Source organism: Convolutriloba macropyga, chromosome 2, assembly GCF_964194025.1.
Source record: "Convolutriloba macropyga chromosome 2, txConMacr16.3, whole genome shotgun sequence".
NCBI classification, from domain to species: Eukaryota; Metazoa; Xenacoelomorpha; order Acoela; family Convolutidae; genus Convolutriloba; species Convolutriloba macropyga.
Window position 1 is genome coordinate 66,011,177 of NC_134469.1, and position 20,672 is coordinate 66,031,848.

The 20,672-nt window shown below is 35.6% G+C and overlaps 2 protein-coding genes across 3 annotated transcripts in view; both read left to right on the forward strand.

Moving 5' to 3' along the window:
- Positions 1-1,883, forward strand: part of LOC142334614 (TNF receptor-associated factor 1-like) — a 103,134-nt gene extending 101,251 nt beyond the window's left edge. For both annotated transcript variants that reach the window (XM_075382787.1, XM_075382788.1), the window contains 2 exons: positions 250-691; positions 1,719-1,883. In XM_075382787.1, the coding sequence (XP_075238902.1) occupies positions 250-691; positions 1,719-1,731 (455 nt within the window). In that variant the 3' untranslated portion in view covers positions 1,732-1,883. The remainder of the gene's footprint in view (positions 1-249; positions 692-1,718) is intronic.
- Positions 1,884-3,044: 1,161 nt separating this feature from the next.
- LOC142334615 (TNF receptor-associated factor 5-like) lies at positions 3,045-20,663 on the forward strand. Its single transcript, XM_075382789.1, has 3 exons — positions 3,045-3,627; positions 14,336-14,442; positions 18,659-20,663. The coding sequence occupies exons 1-3, from the start codon at positions 3,221-3,223 to the stop codon at positions 18,826-18,828; spliced, it is 684 nt and encodes a 227-aa protein (XP_075238904.1). The 5' UTR covers positions 3,045-3,220; the 3' UTR covers positions 18,829-20,663.
- The last annotated feature ends 9 nt before the right edge of the window (positions 20,664-20,672 follow it).

The following is a 20,672-nucleotide window of genomic DNA, read 5'->3' on the forward strand; positions in this document are numbered from 1 at the left end:
TAGTAATTTCATGTATAGATTGCAAGTTTCGAGTAAATGAAGCGTATTAATAGACTTGAAATTATTTGCGACCAGGTTTCAGGGATCGATTCAGTTTATCAAGGTATTTTTGATGGAACGACTTTGGTATGTCTCGGCAAAAGATATTAATCGGCCGAAATTGACTGAAAAAACCAGGCCCACTTTAAGTTACTATTATCCAAATACATGTGGCGGGTTGGAACAAAAAGCTGAAATTCTGTTTTGTAGAGACAATTCGTGAGTACGAAGCAGCGCAGCATGACATGAGAGGCGATGGTACACTTGTTTGGCGTCTGGGGCGTTTTGGAGAACTTGTCAGAGATGTTCAACAAACGAGCCGCTACTCGAAGCGCTTCCAGACTCCTGAAGGGTTCGAGTTCAGGCTGCGTATGTTTGCTAATGGGGCTGGTAAAGGGAAAAGCACACATATCAGCGTATTTGTGCAGATGTGTCGCACCGAAACTGATCCGATGCTACCGTACCCATTTCAAGGATTATGCATTGTGACGCTCTATGATCAAAACACATCTCGAGGCAAAAAGGAACACTTCACTGTAAAGTTTAAGACGAATAGTTCAAGTTGTTTCCAGCGACCCACGGCAGATTTCAACCCCGAGAATGGTGTCGCACAGTTTGTCTCACATGAGCTTCTCCGGGCACATACAAACCAGTCAGTCGCTTTTTTTTTAGATACTATCAGCATCCGAGGGAAATGGATGTGACTGTGTGTTATTTTTGGTCACGCTTCGTATCTTTTTCGCATATAACTTTCCCGCGTTCCCATTAACTTATTGATACAATTAGTTGAATGTTTCTGTGATTAATAGGTGCGATAGCGAGCTCTTTTTGGCATTCTCTTGGTTTTTACAACTCAATGAATTTAATTATATTGGGGCGCTGTCTTTTTTACGACTCGAAGAGGAGTATTGGAGAAGTTTATTATTAATCAATTTTATTAATAGCCGCCCCCATCTTCTCAGCCGGCTATTATAGCGCTCCTATTTTTTTTTATTTTACTTCGTGGAACTTTTTTTCGCTTTACCCATTTTGCCGCTTTTTTGACATTTTGCGTGAAATCTATTTGACTTCTCTAGGCTAGTTTTAATCTTCTGTCATTCTGCTGGAAATCCTTTTAAACAGCAGCTGCTCAGCAAAGCAATTCAAAATGAAGAGAGTCAGTATAAAAAAATCAAAGTCAGAAATAGAAACGGGATAAACCCATTAAAGCCCATTTCTAGATGCCCGGTACTTGAAATTTGTTCTCAAAGTTTTAGTTACTATCTATAATGCTTATTGGTATTGATACTAGACCCTATAGCCTCTCACAGACACTGGAATGTGTTCAATTACGAAATGACATCAAAATAAATCGCACATAAAAATGTTTTTATACAAAAATCAATTTTTGTTGATATTTTCTTTTCTTTCAATCCCAATAGAGTTATGGGAATCAACGGCGGCTATTTTCCGGCAATCTACCGGGTATGTTTAGAGTAAGTTTTGAAGCAGGAAATGAAGTGTGATTTCAGGGATCGATTCAGTTTATCAAGGTATTTTTGATGGAACGACTTTGGTATGTCTCGGCAAAAGATATTAATCGGCCAAAATTGACTTTAAAAAACCAGGCCCTCTTTAAGTTACTATTATCCAAATACATGTGGCGGGTTGGAACAAAAAGCTGAAATTCTGTTTTGTAGAGACATTTCGTGAGTACGAAGCAGCGCAGCATGACATGAGAGGCGATGGTACACTTGTTTGGCGTCTGGGGCGTTTTGGAGAACTTGTCAGAGATGTTCAACAAACGAGCCGCTACTCGAAGCGCTTCCAGACTCCTGAAGGGTTCGAGTTCAGGCTGCGTATGTTTGCTAATGGGGCTGGTAAAGGGAAAAGCACACATATCAGCGTATTTGTGCAGATGTGTCGCACCGAGACTGATCCGATGCTACCGTACCCATTTCAAGGATTATGCATTGTGACGCTCTATGATCAAAACACATCTCGAGGCAAAAAGGAACACTTCACTGTAAAGTTTAAGACGAATAGTTCAAGTTGTTTCCAGCGACCCACGGCAGATTTCAACCCCGAGAATGGTGTCGCACAGTTTGTCTCACATGAGCTTCTCCGGGCACATACAAACCAGTCAGTCGCTTTTTTTTTCAGATACTATCAGCATCCGAGTGAAATGGATGTGACTGTGTGTTATTTTTGGTCACGCTTCGTATCTTTTTCGCATATAACTTTCCCGCGTTCCCATTACTTTATTGATACAATTAGTTGAATGTTTCTGTGATTAATAGGTGCGATAGCGAGCTCTTTTTGGCATTCTCTTGGTTTTTACAACTCAATGAATATAATTATATTGGGGCGCTGTCTTTTTTACGACTCGAAGAGGAGTATTGGAGAAGTTTATTATAAATCAATTTTATTAATAGCCGCCCTCATCTTCTCAGCCGGCTATTATAGCGCTCCTATTTTTTTTATTTTACTTCGTGGAACTTTTTTTCGCTTTACCCATTTTGCCGCTTTTTCGACATTTTGCGTGAAATCTATTTGACTTCTCTAGGCTAGTTTTAATCTTCTGTCATTCTGCTGGAAATCCTTTTAAACAGCAGCTGCTCAGCAAAGCAATTCAAAATGAAGAGAGTCAGTATAAAAAAATCAAAGTCAGAAATAGAAACGGGATAAACCCATTAAAGCCCATTTCTAGATGCCCGGTACTTGAAATTTGTTCTCAAAGTTTTAGTTACTATCTATAATGCTTATTGGTATTGATACTAGACCCTATAGCCTCTCACAGACACTGGAATGTGTTCAATTACGAAATGACATCAAAATAAATCGCACATAAAAATGTTTTTATACAAAAATCAATTTTTGTTGATATTTTCTTTTCTTTCAATCCCAATAGTTATGGGAATCAACGGTGGCTATTTTCCGGCAATCTACCGGGTATGTTTAGAGTAAGTTTTGAAGCAGGAAATGAAGTGTGATTTCAGGGATCGATTCAGTTTATCAAGGTATTTTTGATGGAACGACTTTGGTATGTCTCGGCAAAAGATATTAATCGGCCAAAATTGACTTTAAAAAACCAGGCCCACTTTAAGTTACTATTATCCAAATACATGTGGCGGGTTGGAACAAAAAGCTGAAATTCTGTTTTGTAGAGACATTTCGTGAGCACGAAGCAGCGCAGCATGACATGAGAGGCGATGGTACACTTGTTTGGCGTCTGGGGCGTTTTGGAGAACTTGACAGAGATGTTCAACAAACGAGCCGCTACTCGAAGCGCTTCCAGACTCCTGAAGGGTTCGAGTTCAGGCTGCGTATGTTTGCTAATGGGGCTGGTAAAGGGAACAGCACACATATCAGCGTATTTGTGCAGATGTGTCGCACCGAGACTGATCCGATGCTACCGTACCCATTTCAAGGATTATGCATTGTGACGCTCTATGATCAAAACACATCTCGAGGCAAAAAGGAACACTTCACTGTAAAGTTTAAGACGAATAGTTCAAGTTGTTTCCAGCGACCCACGGCAGATTTCAACCCCGAGAATGGTGTCGCACAGTTTGTCTCACATGAGCTTCTCCGGGCACATACAAACCAGTCAGTCGCTTTTTTTTTCAGATACTATCAGCATCCGAGTGAAATGGATGTGACTGTGTGTTATTTTTGGTCACGCTTCGTATCTTTTTCGCATATAACTTTCCCAAGTTCCCATTAACTTATTGATACAATTAGTTGAATGTTTCTGTGATTAATAGGTGCGATAGCGAGCTCTTTTTGGCATTCTCTTGGTTTTTACAACTCAATGAATATAATTATATTGGGGCGCTGTCTTTTTTACGACTCGAAGAGGAGTATTGGAGAAGTTTATTATAAATCAATTTTATTAATAGCCGCCCTCATCTTCTCAGCCGGCTATCATAGCGCTCCTATTTTTTTTATTTTACTTCGTGGAACTTTTCGCTTTACCCATTTTGCCGCTTTTTCGACATTTTGCGTGAAATCTATTTGACTTCTCTAGGCTAGTTTTAATCTTCTGTCATTCTGCTGGAAGTCCTTTTAAACAGCAGCTGCTCAGCAAAGCAATTCAAAATGAAGAGAGTCAGTATAAAAAATCAAAGTCAGAAATAGAAACGGGATAAACCCATAAAAGCCCATTTCTAGATGCCCGGTACTTGAAATTTGTTCTCAAAGTTTTAGTTACTATCTATAATGCTTATTGGTATTGATACTAGACCCTATAGCCTCTCACAGAGACTGGAATGTGTTCAATTACGAAATGACATCAAAATAAATCGCACTTGAAAATGTTTTTATACAAAAATCAATTTTTGTTGATATTTTCTTTTCTTTCAATCCCAATAGAGTTATGGGAATCAACGGCGGCTATTTTCCGGCAATCTACCGGGTATGTTTAGAGTAAGTTTTGAAGCAGGAAATGAAGTGCGTAGTAAAATTTGGAATGGTTTGATAGGGGCATGGGATATTAGGTGAAAACTCTATTAGGCGAAAAGAATTTTGATAGCCATTAGGCGAAACTTCTGAGTTAAGGTTTTGTGGAAATTTGGCGAATACCAATTAAACCACTTAAAGGAGATACTGCAATATCCGTTAGGTAATATATTGTAAATTAAGTTTTCAAATTTTGATTATTTTCAAGATGTAGCTTCACCCCAACTCCCCCAATAACCAGTAGTTCTAAATTGCTTACATCAAATCTATTGACAAGTATTTTAAACATTGTCATTTTATACCTGTTACTTTTAAAGACCGAAATCATTGGCCGTGATGACATTAAGTACATTAGAAGAGATGCAAGACATTGAAAATAATAATACATTTTGCCTGTACTTTTAACAACTCTTTTGCATGAGGCAACTGATATGGATACTTCACGGCCAACGATTTCGGGATACAACTTTATAATATAGGGATACAACTTTATAATATCGAGTGGATTTTGAAGTACCTCTCAAGTGTTTTGATTGCTATTCGCAATTTTGCTAATTTCCACAAAAAAATTGCTTCAGGATTTTCGCCTAATGGCTACAAAAATTTCGTTCGCTTAATCGAGTTTTCGCCTAACATCCCATCTCCAATTGATAGACAAAATTCAGTAAATCAAAAAGAGTGGTTTTTGTTCATATCACTGTTTTCGGGAGAGCGAGAAATTGAGGTTTGAAAAGTTTTCTGTAAACGAGCAAATTTTTTGTCAAAGAGCGGCTTTTTTGAACAGTTTTCTTCCGTTTTAACTTTGTTAGATAGAGCGGTTTGACTTCGCTATTTCATGTTTGTATTGATTGCATTTTCAAGTTTTTTGGAACTTAATCTGAGTTTTATGCTAATTTGGAAGTTTTAATCAATTTTGCGGTTTTTAGGATTTTAAGTTTTTTTTGCCCATATTTGGTCCCATTGCATTTGTTCGGAACTGAATAGATGGCTATTGCTTAATGGAATTTTTAGGTGTCAATCTATTACCGCTTTGATGATGGTGTTTTAAGCTAAGAAATATCAATAAAATTTGCGAAGTTTGAAACTATTTTTTTCAATTTCTTGCAGGTTTTCCTTTTGTCTTCAAAATTAGACAAGTTTTACCTTAATATGTCCAAATTATTATTGTATTGGCTTTTAATTTCTCTCAATTGACTTTAAGAAGTATTATAGTTTTTTGGGTTTTTGTTAGTTGGTTTTTGGCCTTTTTTCTTGACTGTTTTTTTGAATTAACGGTTTTCTGTTTTTTTTTTTTGTCGTATTGGTAGGTACAATTCTTAAAAAAGGTAGATTTTTTTTTTTAATTTTGACAGGCGTGACTCGTTGAGGCGTTTCCGGAATAGGTACACCTATGTTTGCTTTTCTAAGATCTTTTCAGACACATTTTATTCATCTTTGAAATCAAATTGGAGTAGTCATTTTGGTCACACCGAAACAGGAAGTGGAGCGAAAGAAAGTGAATTTACGGCGCGAATTTTTTTACTCTTCTTTTTTGAAGCAGAGCGAGACAGCGGTCTAAACGTTGTTTTTCGAGTTTCCTGATTGCGTTCTTTTTCTAATTGCTTTTTCGAATCAAGTCCTTGTCATTTTTAGGTTGCTTGCTTTTGGTTTTTCATTCATGCAATTTCCACTGAATTGACTGTGTGTGTGATGTCATTTTCACTCTTAGTAATGCGAATTTGTTCATTCGCGCGGTTAAGTGTTTGACTTCGTTCACTTTTGACTTGGCTCACTTTCCAAGTTGAGATCTTTCCCGTTTGTGCCCCCCCCCCCCCCCGAGCCTAGTGAATGCATATTATTTGCACACCCCCCCCCCCAGAAGCACGTGCTATAATTGTGCTTAGTGATTTAACATGTTATGACACGTGCTCTGTAACTGAGGGGAGCATAACGTACTGGGGGGGGGGGGCACAAATGGAAAGGATCCTAAAATTGACCTCAATCTGAAAAAAAAATATTTGCTTACTTCAATGGAAGGAGATAAAGCCAATGGGATCTATGTGACTCAAGTTGATTGTTATTCGAATGCAGCCAATATGTAATACGGGAAATATCAATAATTAAGCTAATTTTTTAAGATCAAATTGTAACATTATTGTAACCTTCTTCAATTGCTTTGTCCCTGGTGTTTCTTTACAGACATAATAATTATCACTAAATTCATTTCTATTAAAGATGTTAATTTCTAGTCGAAGTGCGTTGGAAGGTACCGACCTCAATTTACTAAATTTAAATAAAATTTTCCAAAGTGTCTTAAATTTTGTACTTCCGGTTTACCTCAGATACTAAAGTGAACTACTTTTGTTTTAGTAATTGCTTTTAAGGAGCGGCGTATCAATAATTAAGAAGACTATGGTACTTATTTTAATTTCCGAAAGTTCAATGAAATTGGTTCCTAGTGTTGTTTAATAGCCGCCTCAGCTTCGCAGCTGGCTATTATAGCGCTCCTATTTTTTTATAGCTGCGAAGCTGTAAGCAGAGCGGAGCTATATTGCGGTACTCCTGGTTTTTACTATTTGAAGATTTCGAATTGTATTGGGGCGCTGTCTTAAAGATCTGTTCACACATTTTCATGATTTTTGAAGTCAAACTGGAGTAGTGATTTTGGTCACGCCGAACCAGGAAATGGAACGAAAAAGCGAGTGGTTTTGCGTCGTGCATTTTTTTTTCGCTCTAATTTTTAAGTAGAGTGAGAAAACGGTGTTTGAGCAAAAGTTTGCTTTCTCGCAAGTGGTTTTTGTTCACATGCGGCAATTTCACTTTGGTTTTTACTGTTTTTGTTTTCAGATTTTTGGATCGGTTTTTTTTTCTAAATGGTTTTTCCAATCCATTTATAGGTCATTCTAGGCCCAGTTTTTTGTTAGAATCAACTTTACATTCTTGGCATATTCCTCGCTAGTGGTTTTTTGTTCTCGCTAGCGACATTTTAACATTGATTTTCTGTTTTTGTTTTGTTTTCTGTTATCTGATTTTTTCTAGAAATGGTTTTCCCAATTACCATAGTCCGTTCTAGGTCTAGTTTCTTGTTTAGTCAATAAAAATTTTTCGAATTGTACGTCAGGACTTGTCCGGCTATGTTTTTTTTACTTCGTCGAATAAAAAATTTTTGCCTTACCTTCGTTCACGGCTTGTTGAACATTTTGCTTAAAATGAACAGAGTCAGTTTTAAAAAATGGAATCAGAAATAGAAATGGAATAAACCCATAAAGCCCAGTTTTAGATGCCCTCGTACTCTAACTTGGTTCTTATTAAGTCTTATCTCTAATGCTTGTTGGTACTGATACTAGCCTCTGTATTGTCTCACTATGAAACAGGAGTCTGTTCAACAACGGAATGACATCAAAATAAGTCACACTTTAAAAATAATTTTTCTTTTTTCCGGCAATCTGCCGGGTATGTTTTAAAGTTGATTATACTTCCTTGAAACAATTTTCTTGTATTTTTCTATCATCCACTTGGTCACCTGAAGTTGGAAAAGGCCGTACCGAGGTGTGCCCTGCCACGCTGCCTTTTTTGCGTGACTTATTTTATAATTTTAAGCAACGGAACTCAAATGGGACGCACTTGGTCCCTTATCACTTTAAATCTTATTAGATAATCTAGGGTAAAACAAAATTGGTGCTAAAAGCTCAAGGCAGGCCCAACTTATCAAATTAACTTCAGTTTTTTTGGTAAAACGCAAATGAAACAGCATGTGCTATATAAAATCCTGCATGCACTGAATATTGCTAATATTCCGACCCCCTTTCTGGCATCAAAAAACGCGAGGGTGGGGTAGTGTGGTGTGTCTGAAAACAGAAACCTATCTACAAATTAAAAATAAAACTCAAGTAATGAGCGAATTTTTCTACTTTTTTCTTCGACCAGGGGACCCCCTTGTAATTTTTTTTTTTTTAGGAATTCTCCTTCATGGGGTTTTTGGGCAATTTGTGGCCTAATTTTTGAGCAAATTTAAAAATATTTTTTTACTTTCATGTGTCAATTTTGACGTTTTTTTAAGGGTAAACTAGAGTTAATGGGTGTTGCAGGCTATTAACTGCAAACAGTTTTCTGCAAAAACTATCCAGTTTTTCAGAAAAGTTACAAATTTGACCGATTTTTTTATTGAAATTTCAATTTGTTTATAATTCTCTCCCAATTCAATGATTCTTTCGATTTTTTAGCATAGGGAACTTTTTCTGCCGTCAACAATCACTAACGTTGTACTAAGGGTGCTTTTTGTGCCAAAATTTGCAGAATTAGAACAAAAATGAAAAACATGATGTTTTTCTGATGCCCTATATTTGAACCCACATCTTGTAGCAATCATTTGTAAAGGCCAAACAGAAGCCCTATGACCTACAGTATGGCCTGCAGTTGAACAAAGATGAAAGTTTTGAAATCTTTTTTTAAAAACTTAAAAGGAAATTTCTAAATTTTGAATCTAAAAATAGTAATTTTGACGTTTTTCCTCTGATCCCTAAAATTTTTGAGTGGCACAATTCCCCAGGCACAATTCAGTCATTTTTTGTAACTTTTGACCCTAAAAAGCTAAAAAAAAGATCTACTAAATTTTTGAAATTTATCTTTGGAAAATTTTGATTCTTTTGCAAAAGAATGACTCAGGGCATGTATGCGGGGCTTGCACCACATCATGCCCTCGTCAAAGATCGAGAACTGGTTGCAATCTAGGTAGTGGCAATGCCCGAACGGCGGAACAATCTTTCACCTCGTTTTCACGTAAAAAAAAAACGAATCGGAAGGAGTAGCGCCAGCGAGAACAAACTAATGACGCAACAACTGACCGCCTGGGGCAAACACCTGATGCTAGGCTTTTTTTGGTAATATAACGTATAGCCCCCCATTGCAGTAAATTTATAATAATTGGGTTATAATTTCGTGGAGGCCTATATTGGGAAAAGTGGGCTAAATTGGGCAAAATTAATGAAATCAAGGATAACCCAAAGATCACAAAGGGAAATCAAAATGGCGTCTATTTTCAAATACTGAGATAGAACTTGATGTATTTGTATCATTTGGTTCTCTGAATAAGTTAGAACATAAATCCTAGCTAAATAATCAAGGCTCCCAACGAGACTGCGATAAGTTGTATTATCAATATCAGGTTTATCAGTCTGTGCAAATTTCGTGAACTTTTGTTTTTCTGTAATAGGTGTAGATACACTTTTGCAGTCGCTCATTTCAAATTTTATCAGAAGGTTATCAATGAATTTTTCCTGACTAATTTCAATTATCCCATCGGAAAACTCAAATTTCATTCCCAAAAACAATTTGAGATCAGAACATTCACTAATAATGAATTTGGTTGACATCTTTCCCTCAAACCATTGGTAGAAATCAGTTTCTTGACAATAGAAAATAGTATCATCTACCCAAACGCAAATCATTGCCAAATAATTATTCCATTTTTGATGAATAAACATGGATGATGTATGCATGCTTCAAAATCTATGGTTTCTAAATGTCCTTTAAGAGTAAGGAACCAATTTCTTCCTGACTGTTTCAAACCGTAAATGCTCTTGTTCAATTTACAAACTAATGGATTACCGTCTGTGTCGAATTTTTCAAAAACTTCAGGGTGAAGCATGTATACATTTTCCTCAATTGGTGCATTCAAGTACGCTGTCTTGATGTCCATTTGTTTTGGCATACCACCTAAATTTGTCACTATTTGAAGTACGATACGTATGGTACTCAGTCTAGTAGTGGGTGAGTATGTGTCTTTGTAGTCAATACCTTGTTGTTGACTAGAACCTTTTGCCACAAAACGTGCTTTGTGTTTATTGACATTACCATCACTATCAAATTTGTTAGCAAAATGCCATCTCCCAATTGCTTTCGCATTTTCTGGAAGAGAAACTAACTCCCAAACGTGGTTTTTAATTAACGAATTATACTCTTGTTGCATTGCGTCTCGCCATTTTTCATTTCTCAGGGCTTCATTAGTATTTTGAGGCAGTTCAGCTTAACATTTCAAGATTTCCTCCACTTCTGCAGAGAACTCATTATTAGTATTCTGGTTAAGTCGGGCAGATCTACGAAGAGGTGATATTTGATTCTCTACTGTCTCCTCGTTCAAGATTGCAACAGGTTCATTGCAAAATTCTGTCTCATTAACATCACCAAAATTAATATTTGCTACTGAGGGACCTTCCAAAGAAGAAGGTTGATTGCGGTCGTTTTTGGCTTTACAAAAATTTACATCCTCGTTGAATTTTGCATTGTGAGTTTTTGTAATCTTGTAATTTCTTTGTTCGACTGGAATGCCTATAATAAACGCGTTGCTATTATTTCAAAATCCCATAAAAATACCTTCTTGAGCACGATGGTCAGGTTTTCCCCGAAACTGTTTCTCGATATAGCTAAAGGCCTTACAGCCAAAAACATTTACAAAAGAAACGTTTGGTTTGGATCCATATTTTTTCGTAAGGTGTTTTTCCAATTGCCGAGTGAAAACAGTAGTTTTTGATGTAAAAAGCGTAGTTCATTGCATAAGTCCAGTACTTTTCCCAATCCTGCGTTATCTAACAAACATCTTGTCATGCCGGTAGTAGTCCCCCATTTTCTCTCTACTTTGCCATTTTCCTTCGGCGTATAGGGTGCTGAATTTTCAAGTCTCACCTTATTTTCACGACAGAACCTGGAAAACTGAGTAGAGGAAAACTCTTTTGCGCCGTCACTTACGAGAGTTTGAGGTGTACCTAAATCTGCACAAAGCTCTTGAAAATACTGGAGGCATTCGTCACGAGTTTTCATAAAGTAAACTTTCGAATATTTGGAAAAACTGTCAACAAATAAAATTGCATATCTATGATTGTCAACTGATACAGGTGTTACTGGTCCTAAAATATCAACATGGACAATATCAAGCGCATTGTTTGCTCTGTCAACACTATCTTTTGGAACCGCTTTACGTTTTGCTTTGTTTAATTCACAAGTGTCAAACTTCAATCCACTGCTATCATTTTTGTCAATTTGCATTCCAACATGGTATTGAAGTTTTATCAAATCCTGAAAATTATTATGACCTAATCTGTCATGCCAAAGTTTCAAGTTTGAAGAAGCTAAGCATTGTTTGTTGCAAAACTCATTTTCTTGAGTCCTATGATTAATAAATTTGGCACTCCATCGGAATAGATTGTTCTCTTGCATCTGTGGAAAAACTGCCATCTCTTGTTACTATATGATCGTTGTCTCCAAATTCCACTTTATTACCAGAATTTTTCAATTTGCTCACTGAAATTAAATTCTTCCCGTAGTCGGGAACAAAAAGAGCTTCTGACAGCGTTATTTTTGCTCTTTCCATTATCCTCACACACATAAAATTCAGCCCTACCCTTACCTTTAATTTCGGATTCAGAATTGTTGGCACAGCCAACAGATCCCGAAAAACTCCCATCTAATGTAGCAAACAGTTGGCGACCTTTCAACATAATTTGTACATCCTGAATCAGTTATTATATCAACTTCATTCTTAGCTAAAACATTGTTATCACTACTTGCGAAAAATCAAAAACCTTTTTCATTAGCTGAGTTCATTGCACGAAGTAAATTAGGTGATTCATTGTTACTGGTACCATTTTTAAGTTAACGACATTCGTTGCGGTCATGGTTGTTCATTTTGCAGAAAGAACAGTACTTTTTGTTTTGTTTTGGTTTGCGGCAATCTTTTGCTATGTGACCTGAAGTACCACAATTATGACATTCATATTTCTTTCGTTAGAATCTTTTGCAAAAAAAAACGCTTCCTTATGACCCATTTTCCCACAAAAATTACATTTCAATTTTGGTGTCTGTCTATTACTGCCAAAAAAGTAGACTCCCGACGCTCATCATTGCTACGTTGTCTTTTGTCATATTCAATATTTACTAAATCTCTTTTAATAATATCCAGGTTTTTTTCGTCCTTACTGAATTTGCATATGGTTACAAGATTAGCAAAATCATCTGAGACCTTTCAAAATAATGGAAATAAGTATGGGCTCTTTTACTTGTTCATCAACCTCTCTTAAATTACTTTGAAACTCTTCAGCCCGTGTGATATAATCAATGACACTTTCATTTGCTACAAATTTCAAATTTGTCAATTTTTCAATCAATTGCTGTAGACCAGGCCGTTCGCAACTTTTATATCTATCACACATTACGGCCCAAGCCTTTGGACCATCCTCTTTGTAAGGTCTCAAAAACATTGCAGTACGTTTGTCAAATGATTGTATGATCTCACATCAATTACGCATCTTTAACTCATCAAATTTTTCCCGAGCTTGCTGTTTATTTCTAAGTTTAGCTTCCTCGGAAGCCTTAGGTTTCGAATTTTTCTCAAACTCAGTTTCATCACATTGCCATTTCAAAACTCTCAAAAGTTTCATGTTAAACATCTTTGCTTCAAATTGATCCTGAAAATAAGCAAAATCCTCCTCTTTTCCAGAGAAATAAACACCTTTACGTCTACACGACTGATCACACATTTTTATGTATCGCACTGTGTAAAGAAACTTCCAATGTTATGTTAATCTTTCAAATGACTTTTGCAATAGTTAGAACATGTTCCGAAAAACAAATTTCGCTTGAATGTTATACATCGGAATCAAAAATCAGAATATTTGAAATAGTTGGAGTGACTGGTGTTTTCTATTTGTTAAAAATCCCCTTAATTTGTGTGGGTTTTAGCCGGAAAAGGCAAACACTACTTTCATTACAAAATTATTTGCTATGTATCAAAGAAACCGTTAGACTACTGCGAAACCTGTCAATATTAAACAAAAACTTGCTGCATGAATTCTCCAAGAATTGCTTGTATCCGAGATGAGTAGTTGTCAATATTCTTCTGACAAATGTTTGTTTATAATAAAAAAATGTCAATACCAAAAAAAACTTCATATCCCCAACTTCAACTTGCAATATATTCTGTGAATACAACAAATACTGTGTATATACTGTCGACGTGATATCAGATTTGCATTGTTGTTGGCAGAATATCTTCTCGTTTTTATGTTTCTAAATATTATCTGTAAAAAAATTTTTGTCTGTCACAAAAAAATTGACATATATCAACCAATGAATATCTTCGATACCTTCAGTTTGCAGTTTTAAGTTCGACTTTCAACACTTTGAATACTGCAGATTACAATGTTGGCAGAATAGCTTCGAATAAAAGTTGGCAGAATTTCTGACAAAAAAATTTTACGCTTTTCGGATTCAAAAAAATTGCGCAGGCAAAAGATCAAAAATGCGCGTTACCTTTTCCCTTTTTGATGATTAATCGTAGGGATTTTAATTTCCTGGGCCCATAACCTGTTAAGGTTATGCGACGTTAGGGCCCAGGAATCTTATGTGCGTGCAAAACATTTCAATCAAAATTGTACTGATTAGGTATGGTATAATAAGATATAACTGAGGCGATCAAAAATTCAGAAGCACATGTTTTTCTTGTAAATCACTGATTTCTTTTATGTCTTGAAACTGGTTGACTATTCGCGGATTATCGTTGAAACTGTGTAAACTAGTATCCAAAACAAACGGATGTATTTTGCTGTATGACTTCTGACATTCGAATAAAAATAGGCTAAAAAATGCTAATGCAAACTCAATCATAGTTGAACAAACGTGAAAACATCGCATTTTGAGACTACTTCATTTTAAGAATGAAATTTCGTCAACCATACTTGGAGGATCAATGGTGTAGGAATTTTCTCCGAATTTTGATTGCAAGATGGAGTAATGTTGCGTCAAAAATTGAATTTTTATTTCGTAACTAGGAGGTGCTAACTTACTTTTGACGTTCAGTTTATTATTGTTTCTGTTTATTTTCAAGCTCGGATACAAGAGGAGATAAGCCAGTGTACATGCATAACAACACGATATTCATTGGAGCTGAAATCCGCTACACCAACAACCTGTTAAAATTATTCAACAGCCCAGGCCAGGCTTCAAACTTGGCTAATTTCAATAGTGTTCCCAAGTAAACTAATCATTAAGTTATTATTGGTACGGCTGAGTTAAAGCATTGGTTTTTTAATTCAGTGCAGATCAAGAGTCAAGCTCATGAAGTTTTTGTTATTTCGGTCGACTCTTTGATGGATTTCAGCTGTTATATACAATAGTTTTATTGGCAATTACAGGTGGGTGCCATAGAACAGATACAAGTATGTAGAAGACTGACAGGGTCCTGAGAATATAGTTTAAAGAAGTTTAGATTAAGTTTAAGTAAATTCAATGAAGGGTCGCAAGAGGAACAATAAAAGTTCAGAAAATGAGTTTGTGGCGGTTATTCCAATTAGTTCATAGTGGCTCTATTTAGCATTTCGTCTGACTGATTTGAAGTTTTCAACGGACTAGAAGTGTCACGTGACTTCTCATTTTTTGTTATCATAAGCATAATAGATCTCATCAGATATTTTTTAAGCAATAAGAACTAGCAAAAATTCACTTTTGTTTCTCGAGTGTTAATAAATTTCGGGTTCATTTTCGACGCTTTTTGACAATTTCTATAATCATCTAATTAATTGCAGTTTACAGATTTTTTGTTGCAGTTTTTGACGTCTTGGCCTAAATGATTTTTTGAGATCATTGGTATGAATTGTAAGTTGTTTCTATTCATGAAAATTGATTTATTTAAATCAAATTTCTATCTATTTCTGTTATTTTTAACATGGTATGAGTTTTTAAACATATGGTGTTTGCAGTCTTTTAAGAGATTTTATCTTCTGTGCTTTTTGTCGCTGATGTGTCGTTAGAATAATTTAGTGGAATTTTTTATAGATGAAAAATTAAATTCAAGATCAGCGATAGCTAACAAGTCCACCTTTTCGTAAGGTGGTCAAAAATAGTGTTTACAGAAATGGTGGCCAAAATTACTCTTTAATCAGTAGCAGCTAAAAACACGAACTCGAGCAAATGTAAAAATGGAGAGAAAATTGGATGTGATACCTGTAAAAGTTTTGTTACAAACCAGCACTCATGAAAATGAGATGAAAATTATCAAGTCATAAAACTACTAATTGAAAATCAAACAAAGGAGAATCATATTCAACTTAAAAGCCCAACAAAAGTCCCTATGGAAGCCTCAACTTAATGCGGTCGTCGAAGCGAACGGAAACCGCGCAGGCAAAGCACGGAGCTCTGGAGTAGCGCAAAGCTGTTTTTTTTTGGAAAAACGTGATGATGTTGGCGTAAGAGTAGTCGTTCTTGAGGTTTAGTTTGCTGGCAACCTGCTTTGTCACTCGGGTTGCTGAAGGTCCTGCTCCCCTTGTGCCGGTCCTCCCCTGAAAAGATCAACGGACAAACTTCTGTCCCAGAGGCCATTGGCTTTAATATCCAATCGTGTGTCATCTTCAGTGCTGGTAGGTTTTTTTTCGAGGGGCTCGCCTTGCAATGGCAGATTCGGCTGGACTTAAGGTGAGATTGGTTTTTTGGAGCAAGTTTTGTTTAGGTTTCAGCCAAGTTTTGACCATTTGCTTAATTTTTACCGGATTATATTGTAAAATTTTTATTTACATTTTTTAAGTTTTTGCTCTCTTAACGGTTGTTAATAACAACGGTTTCGCCTTTTTGGTTAAACCTGTCGTGTTACTGGAACCTTTGAAGTGGATTAATGAGTAAAATTTCACTCCTTGAGTGGTTGTCGGTGATTTTTCTTTTAGAAGACCAGTTCAGCCTGCTCGAAACTTGACTTTTTGAGAAAATCTCTGCGTCTTGGTGGACGCTATTGTTTATACTCAATCGTTTTAGTGTTTAGAAGGTAAATAATAATATTAATATTGAGGTTCTTGAAGTTCCAATCTTTGGGTATTCATTGTGTGCAGGTAAATATGTCGTTCTCTTGATTTCCATCAGGCCAGAGTTGTTTTGATTGAGATTGAGAATGCATTCAAAAATTAATTTACGATCTTTATGTAATAGGTACGAGCTTACCATTCGTTTCCCTAAACTTTGATTCCTACATGTTTTTAGGTCTATTTGTTCCGACCCACTTAAGTGGGAGAGGAGCTATATGCTCAACTGAGTTTTTTTGGTCAGTCAATTTTTGTCGATCGATATATCGTAGAAAGTTGTGATTTGTATCATTAGAAAGCCCGTACAGGATGTCTTGATTTTCATTTATTCCAGTTAGTTATTTTGTTCACGTTTTCTATAATTTTTGCGCAAATGTGCGTCAGTTTTGCTAAAATTTTAACAATAGAGTTATTTGTTTTGTCTATGAATTTAGAGGGTTGCTGAATTCTTTGTTCTAACAATTTTAGCTCACATGTTTGCTGAGTTTTTCAAGATTCAACCTTTTTCATTAAAAATGGCACCAAGTGTGCTTCTTTAGCCCACTCTGTTCAAATTTGCTGAAAGAAGAAACCTAAAATTTTTTTGAATTTCAGAAGAGGGCTAGTTTTACTTCCGTTTCGTAAAGTCTTCAGAACCTAAATTAGGATCCCTTTTCATTGTTTCGACTTTTTTAGTCTAACTAATGACACGTGCAATCGGCTTACTAAGCAGTAACAAATTAATCTGCTAACAATTTTTCAGTTTAAAGCTTATGGTTGTGATAACTCATGGTTAAAAAATTTCTTGGTCTTCAAAAGTAAATAATTGTTTTTCTTTTCAATTCGTCGCTTTTAATCTTATTTCTGCGCCTTTTAGCGGAGTTTCAGCAAAAAGAGAGGTCGCCTTCTCGATCATGTGAATAAGAATGTGGTCATTGTGGCTCTTTTGTCATTTAAATAGTGGTTAATGCGTTGATACTACAAGTTTTCATTGCTTTTTAAGTATTTTCGACATATTGAGGTTCTCATTTGCTGCTTTGTCCGATTACCACATTAATGGCACATTTAATGACATGTCACATGTTAGTTTAATGACGTTGATAGAAGGCGCAGTTTTTTTTTCATTGAATGGAAGTTCCGACACCGTTTCCTCGCAAATTTTGCCCGTTCTTTTTGTAGTCGTATGACTTTCTGGATAATTACAGGTCTCAATGGCTTCGTATGAAGGTATAAATGAGTACATTCAATTGGTTCAGTTGAAAATGTAAACATATTTTTGAACTTTGCCCAATTTCGTCTTTCTGCTTGTTAATTATTCTCAATAAAGAAAGGTCCCGTATCTTTTCTGGTGAAATGCATGTCAGTTGGAATCAATTAATTTTTATGATATGCTATTTTGAATTCATGATTTGTTTTTAAATTAGATGGACATTGATTTCATCTTGTTGTTGTTTTGTTGCAGTGCTTGTTGTTTTTTTTTGTTTTGTTCTTTGTATTGTCTCTTACTCTTCTTAATGTCTATCTTTGGCCCTCTAATGACTTTGTTATTTAATTTGTACAGTGTTTTAGCGTATATTGATTTCTTATTTTTTGAGTAATTTATGAATTTTTGAAAGTTTATCTTTTCCTTATTTGTTAGACAATGAAGTAAAGAACAAGTGGTTGAGCGAGGTCGGACCATTATTTGACAAAAGCACATGACCGAGTTCCTTTTTTTCAATTTGCACTTTCTCTAATTTTGGAAGTTTGAGATTTGGTTGAATCTATGGAAGATCATGTTTTTAAAAATGTTACCTTTCTTACAGACAGTATTTTGAGATTTTTGAACGTTTGCTGGCTCTTTCGACATTTCAAAATGAAATGTTAGATAAGTTCAGTTGGCAGATCCTGTTGCAATTGCTTCTTTCGTTCTTTCTGCAACTTTGTTTCTTCTATGAAGCTTTGGTCAATTTGTTAATCGCTTTGATAGGGTTCATGTTTGATTCCGTGTTGTGATTGTAATTTTCTTCGAGTTGAAGCGCTGAATTTTTTAGAGCTTAATTTAGTGAGCTGTATTTTAAACTGGCATACAGTGGTCATTTCATGCATATCTGTTCCTAATCAGTTGACTTTTTTATTGCACCCTAAAAATCTGATAAATGAACGAAATGAAAATGAATGATCTCAACCTTTCCATTGAGAAGCGAATTTCAATAATATAAACCTACAAGTTTTTCAAAAATTGCAGTTTTGCTCAATCAGTGAACTATCGACGGTTTGTAGTTTATATTTGTGAGATTCATCGTACGCTTTACCTCAAAAGCAGCTGGTTGTTAAAGGGACTTATATTTAAAATGTTAGCAAGCTTTCCACTGTTGAATGGTAAAGTTGGAAGTCTGGCTCAGGTAAAAATAATGTTGTTGACGATGACTCTAATGGAAGCAGGAAGAGTAATGGAAGTGGGAGAGACAGAAACACTAATGGTAGCAGTATCAGCAATGACAGTAGCATCTCATCTGATTTAAGTGGAAATAGGACTGCAGTTGAGGATCAGATTACGATGGACACTAGTTGATAGACACTAGTAATTAAAGTAGATACTTCATTTCATTAACGAATTGATATCGCGAGACAATTGTCCGCCTTCATGACATCACAAACTTGCCCACGTACCGTGGAAATGGATGAAGAGAAAATTCTTACGATATTCTGTGCATTGTTTGTTCAATAATGCCCCCAAAACACATGCCGAAAACTGAAATTACTAGTTGACTAGAAAGCTTACTAGATCGCTGGAGTACTTAGTACCTGACTGGAATTAGTGTTCATGTTGGGATACTTGCTGATGATTGTTTTTCTCACTGATTTGTTTGGAATTTTATTATTGGTTATTAGAACCGAGAAAAGTGATGTCAGCATTTGAGAAATTAATTTGTCTTGAGAAAACGTATGGCAAAGAATTGCAAATTTTGGCTTTTTATCTATTTTTTGCTTTTGAAAATTGAAGTTTAGTGTGGTTGTCATTAAGTTTAAGTTTTCCTTTCAGTGATTAGAGATCTGGTGTGTTATGAGAGATGTATTAGTTTTGAGATATTTTGATGTAATGTAAATTTAGCTTCCTCTATGTGAACTATTATTTGAAAACTCTATAATCGTGTGTTGCTTATATGGTTAATTGGCTAACGGTCTGATCTCGAATGTGTGTTCACAATCGGTGAGGACAAACATTGCTGTTATTTAGTCTAAAGTTCAATTTTAAAGTGTTGCATAACTGTTACTAGGTAAATTAACCAAATAAATTCACTTATTTGTAGAATTACGTAGCCTCCTTAATAGCGACCATCATCTATAACTACCTATGCCATCTGTATTTTTTGAAGTATTTTTAAACAGAACTCGGTGAAAAAGGAACAGATCAAATCTGCATTTGCAGCTAAAGATAATCATAGAAGATTAACTCCAATCTTATTTAGTTCGCGTGCTATTTGACAACAACACCTTAGAATTTATCTCAGATATTTTTTACCTGAGCGACAGCTCATTATGTGAGAGTCAAGTAACTACATATTATTTAAATCAGTGCTTCGTGTTCTGTTTTAGTCGAGTTGCTTAATATAGGATTTTCCTGTCTCCATTTTTTTTAATTATATATATTGCACAATTTGCGACTTTTATCGGACTATTGAAGCATCTTTCTTCAGATATTTTAAAATGCTCAGTGTGCGCAATTAGAGTTATAAAGAGTCATATCGCAATGTCAGAAACCTTAACTCCTTTTTCAAGTAACACCGTTTATCACTTGAAGTACCGGGGTACAGTTTTTAGTATGAACCGATAAGTAAGAGAATAGGAGTCTTTTTCAAATCCACTCTTTTGAAGTTTGAAGTAACAAAGAACACCAACTTTCCCGAGTGCTAATATTATCGCAACAAGAATTGATTAATTAACCTACGCAATATGATGCTTATCTTAGTCTCGAAGTCAAAAGGTGGTTAATTTACTCAACTCCCCCCCCCCCCTTCTATCCATCTAGTATATGACCATCTACTAATCACATTTACACCCTTATTATAGTTTTATTAGATTACTTAGATCTATTCTGTTTCGGTCCCCACCATTGTTGCCATATAATGTTTGTCTGCTTGTCTGCAAGGCGAACGTGCTATCTAATCTCATTTACAATCGAAGGTTGCTATTAGGTCACTATGTAACCAAATTAGCAGCCTAGTTTGTTAGATGAGGCACTGGTAACTCTTCTATCAATCCAAATATCGATGAAAACTAATTCGGTTGATTCTAAAATGATCCAATTTTATTGGGCAAATTGAAAAAGAAGATAGCTCTGATCTCGTTATTTGTCCACGTTGCTTGTTTATTATTCAACAACGAAATTAATTCTTTCTTTCTTGATTAGAATTT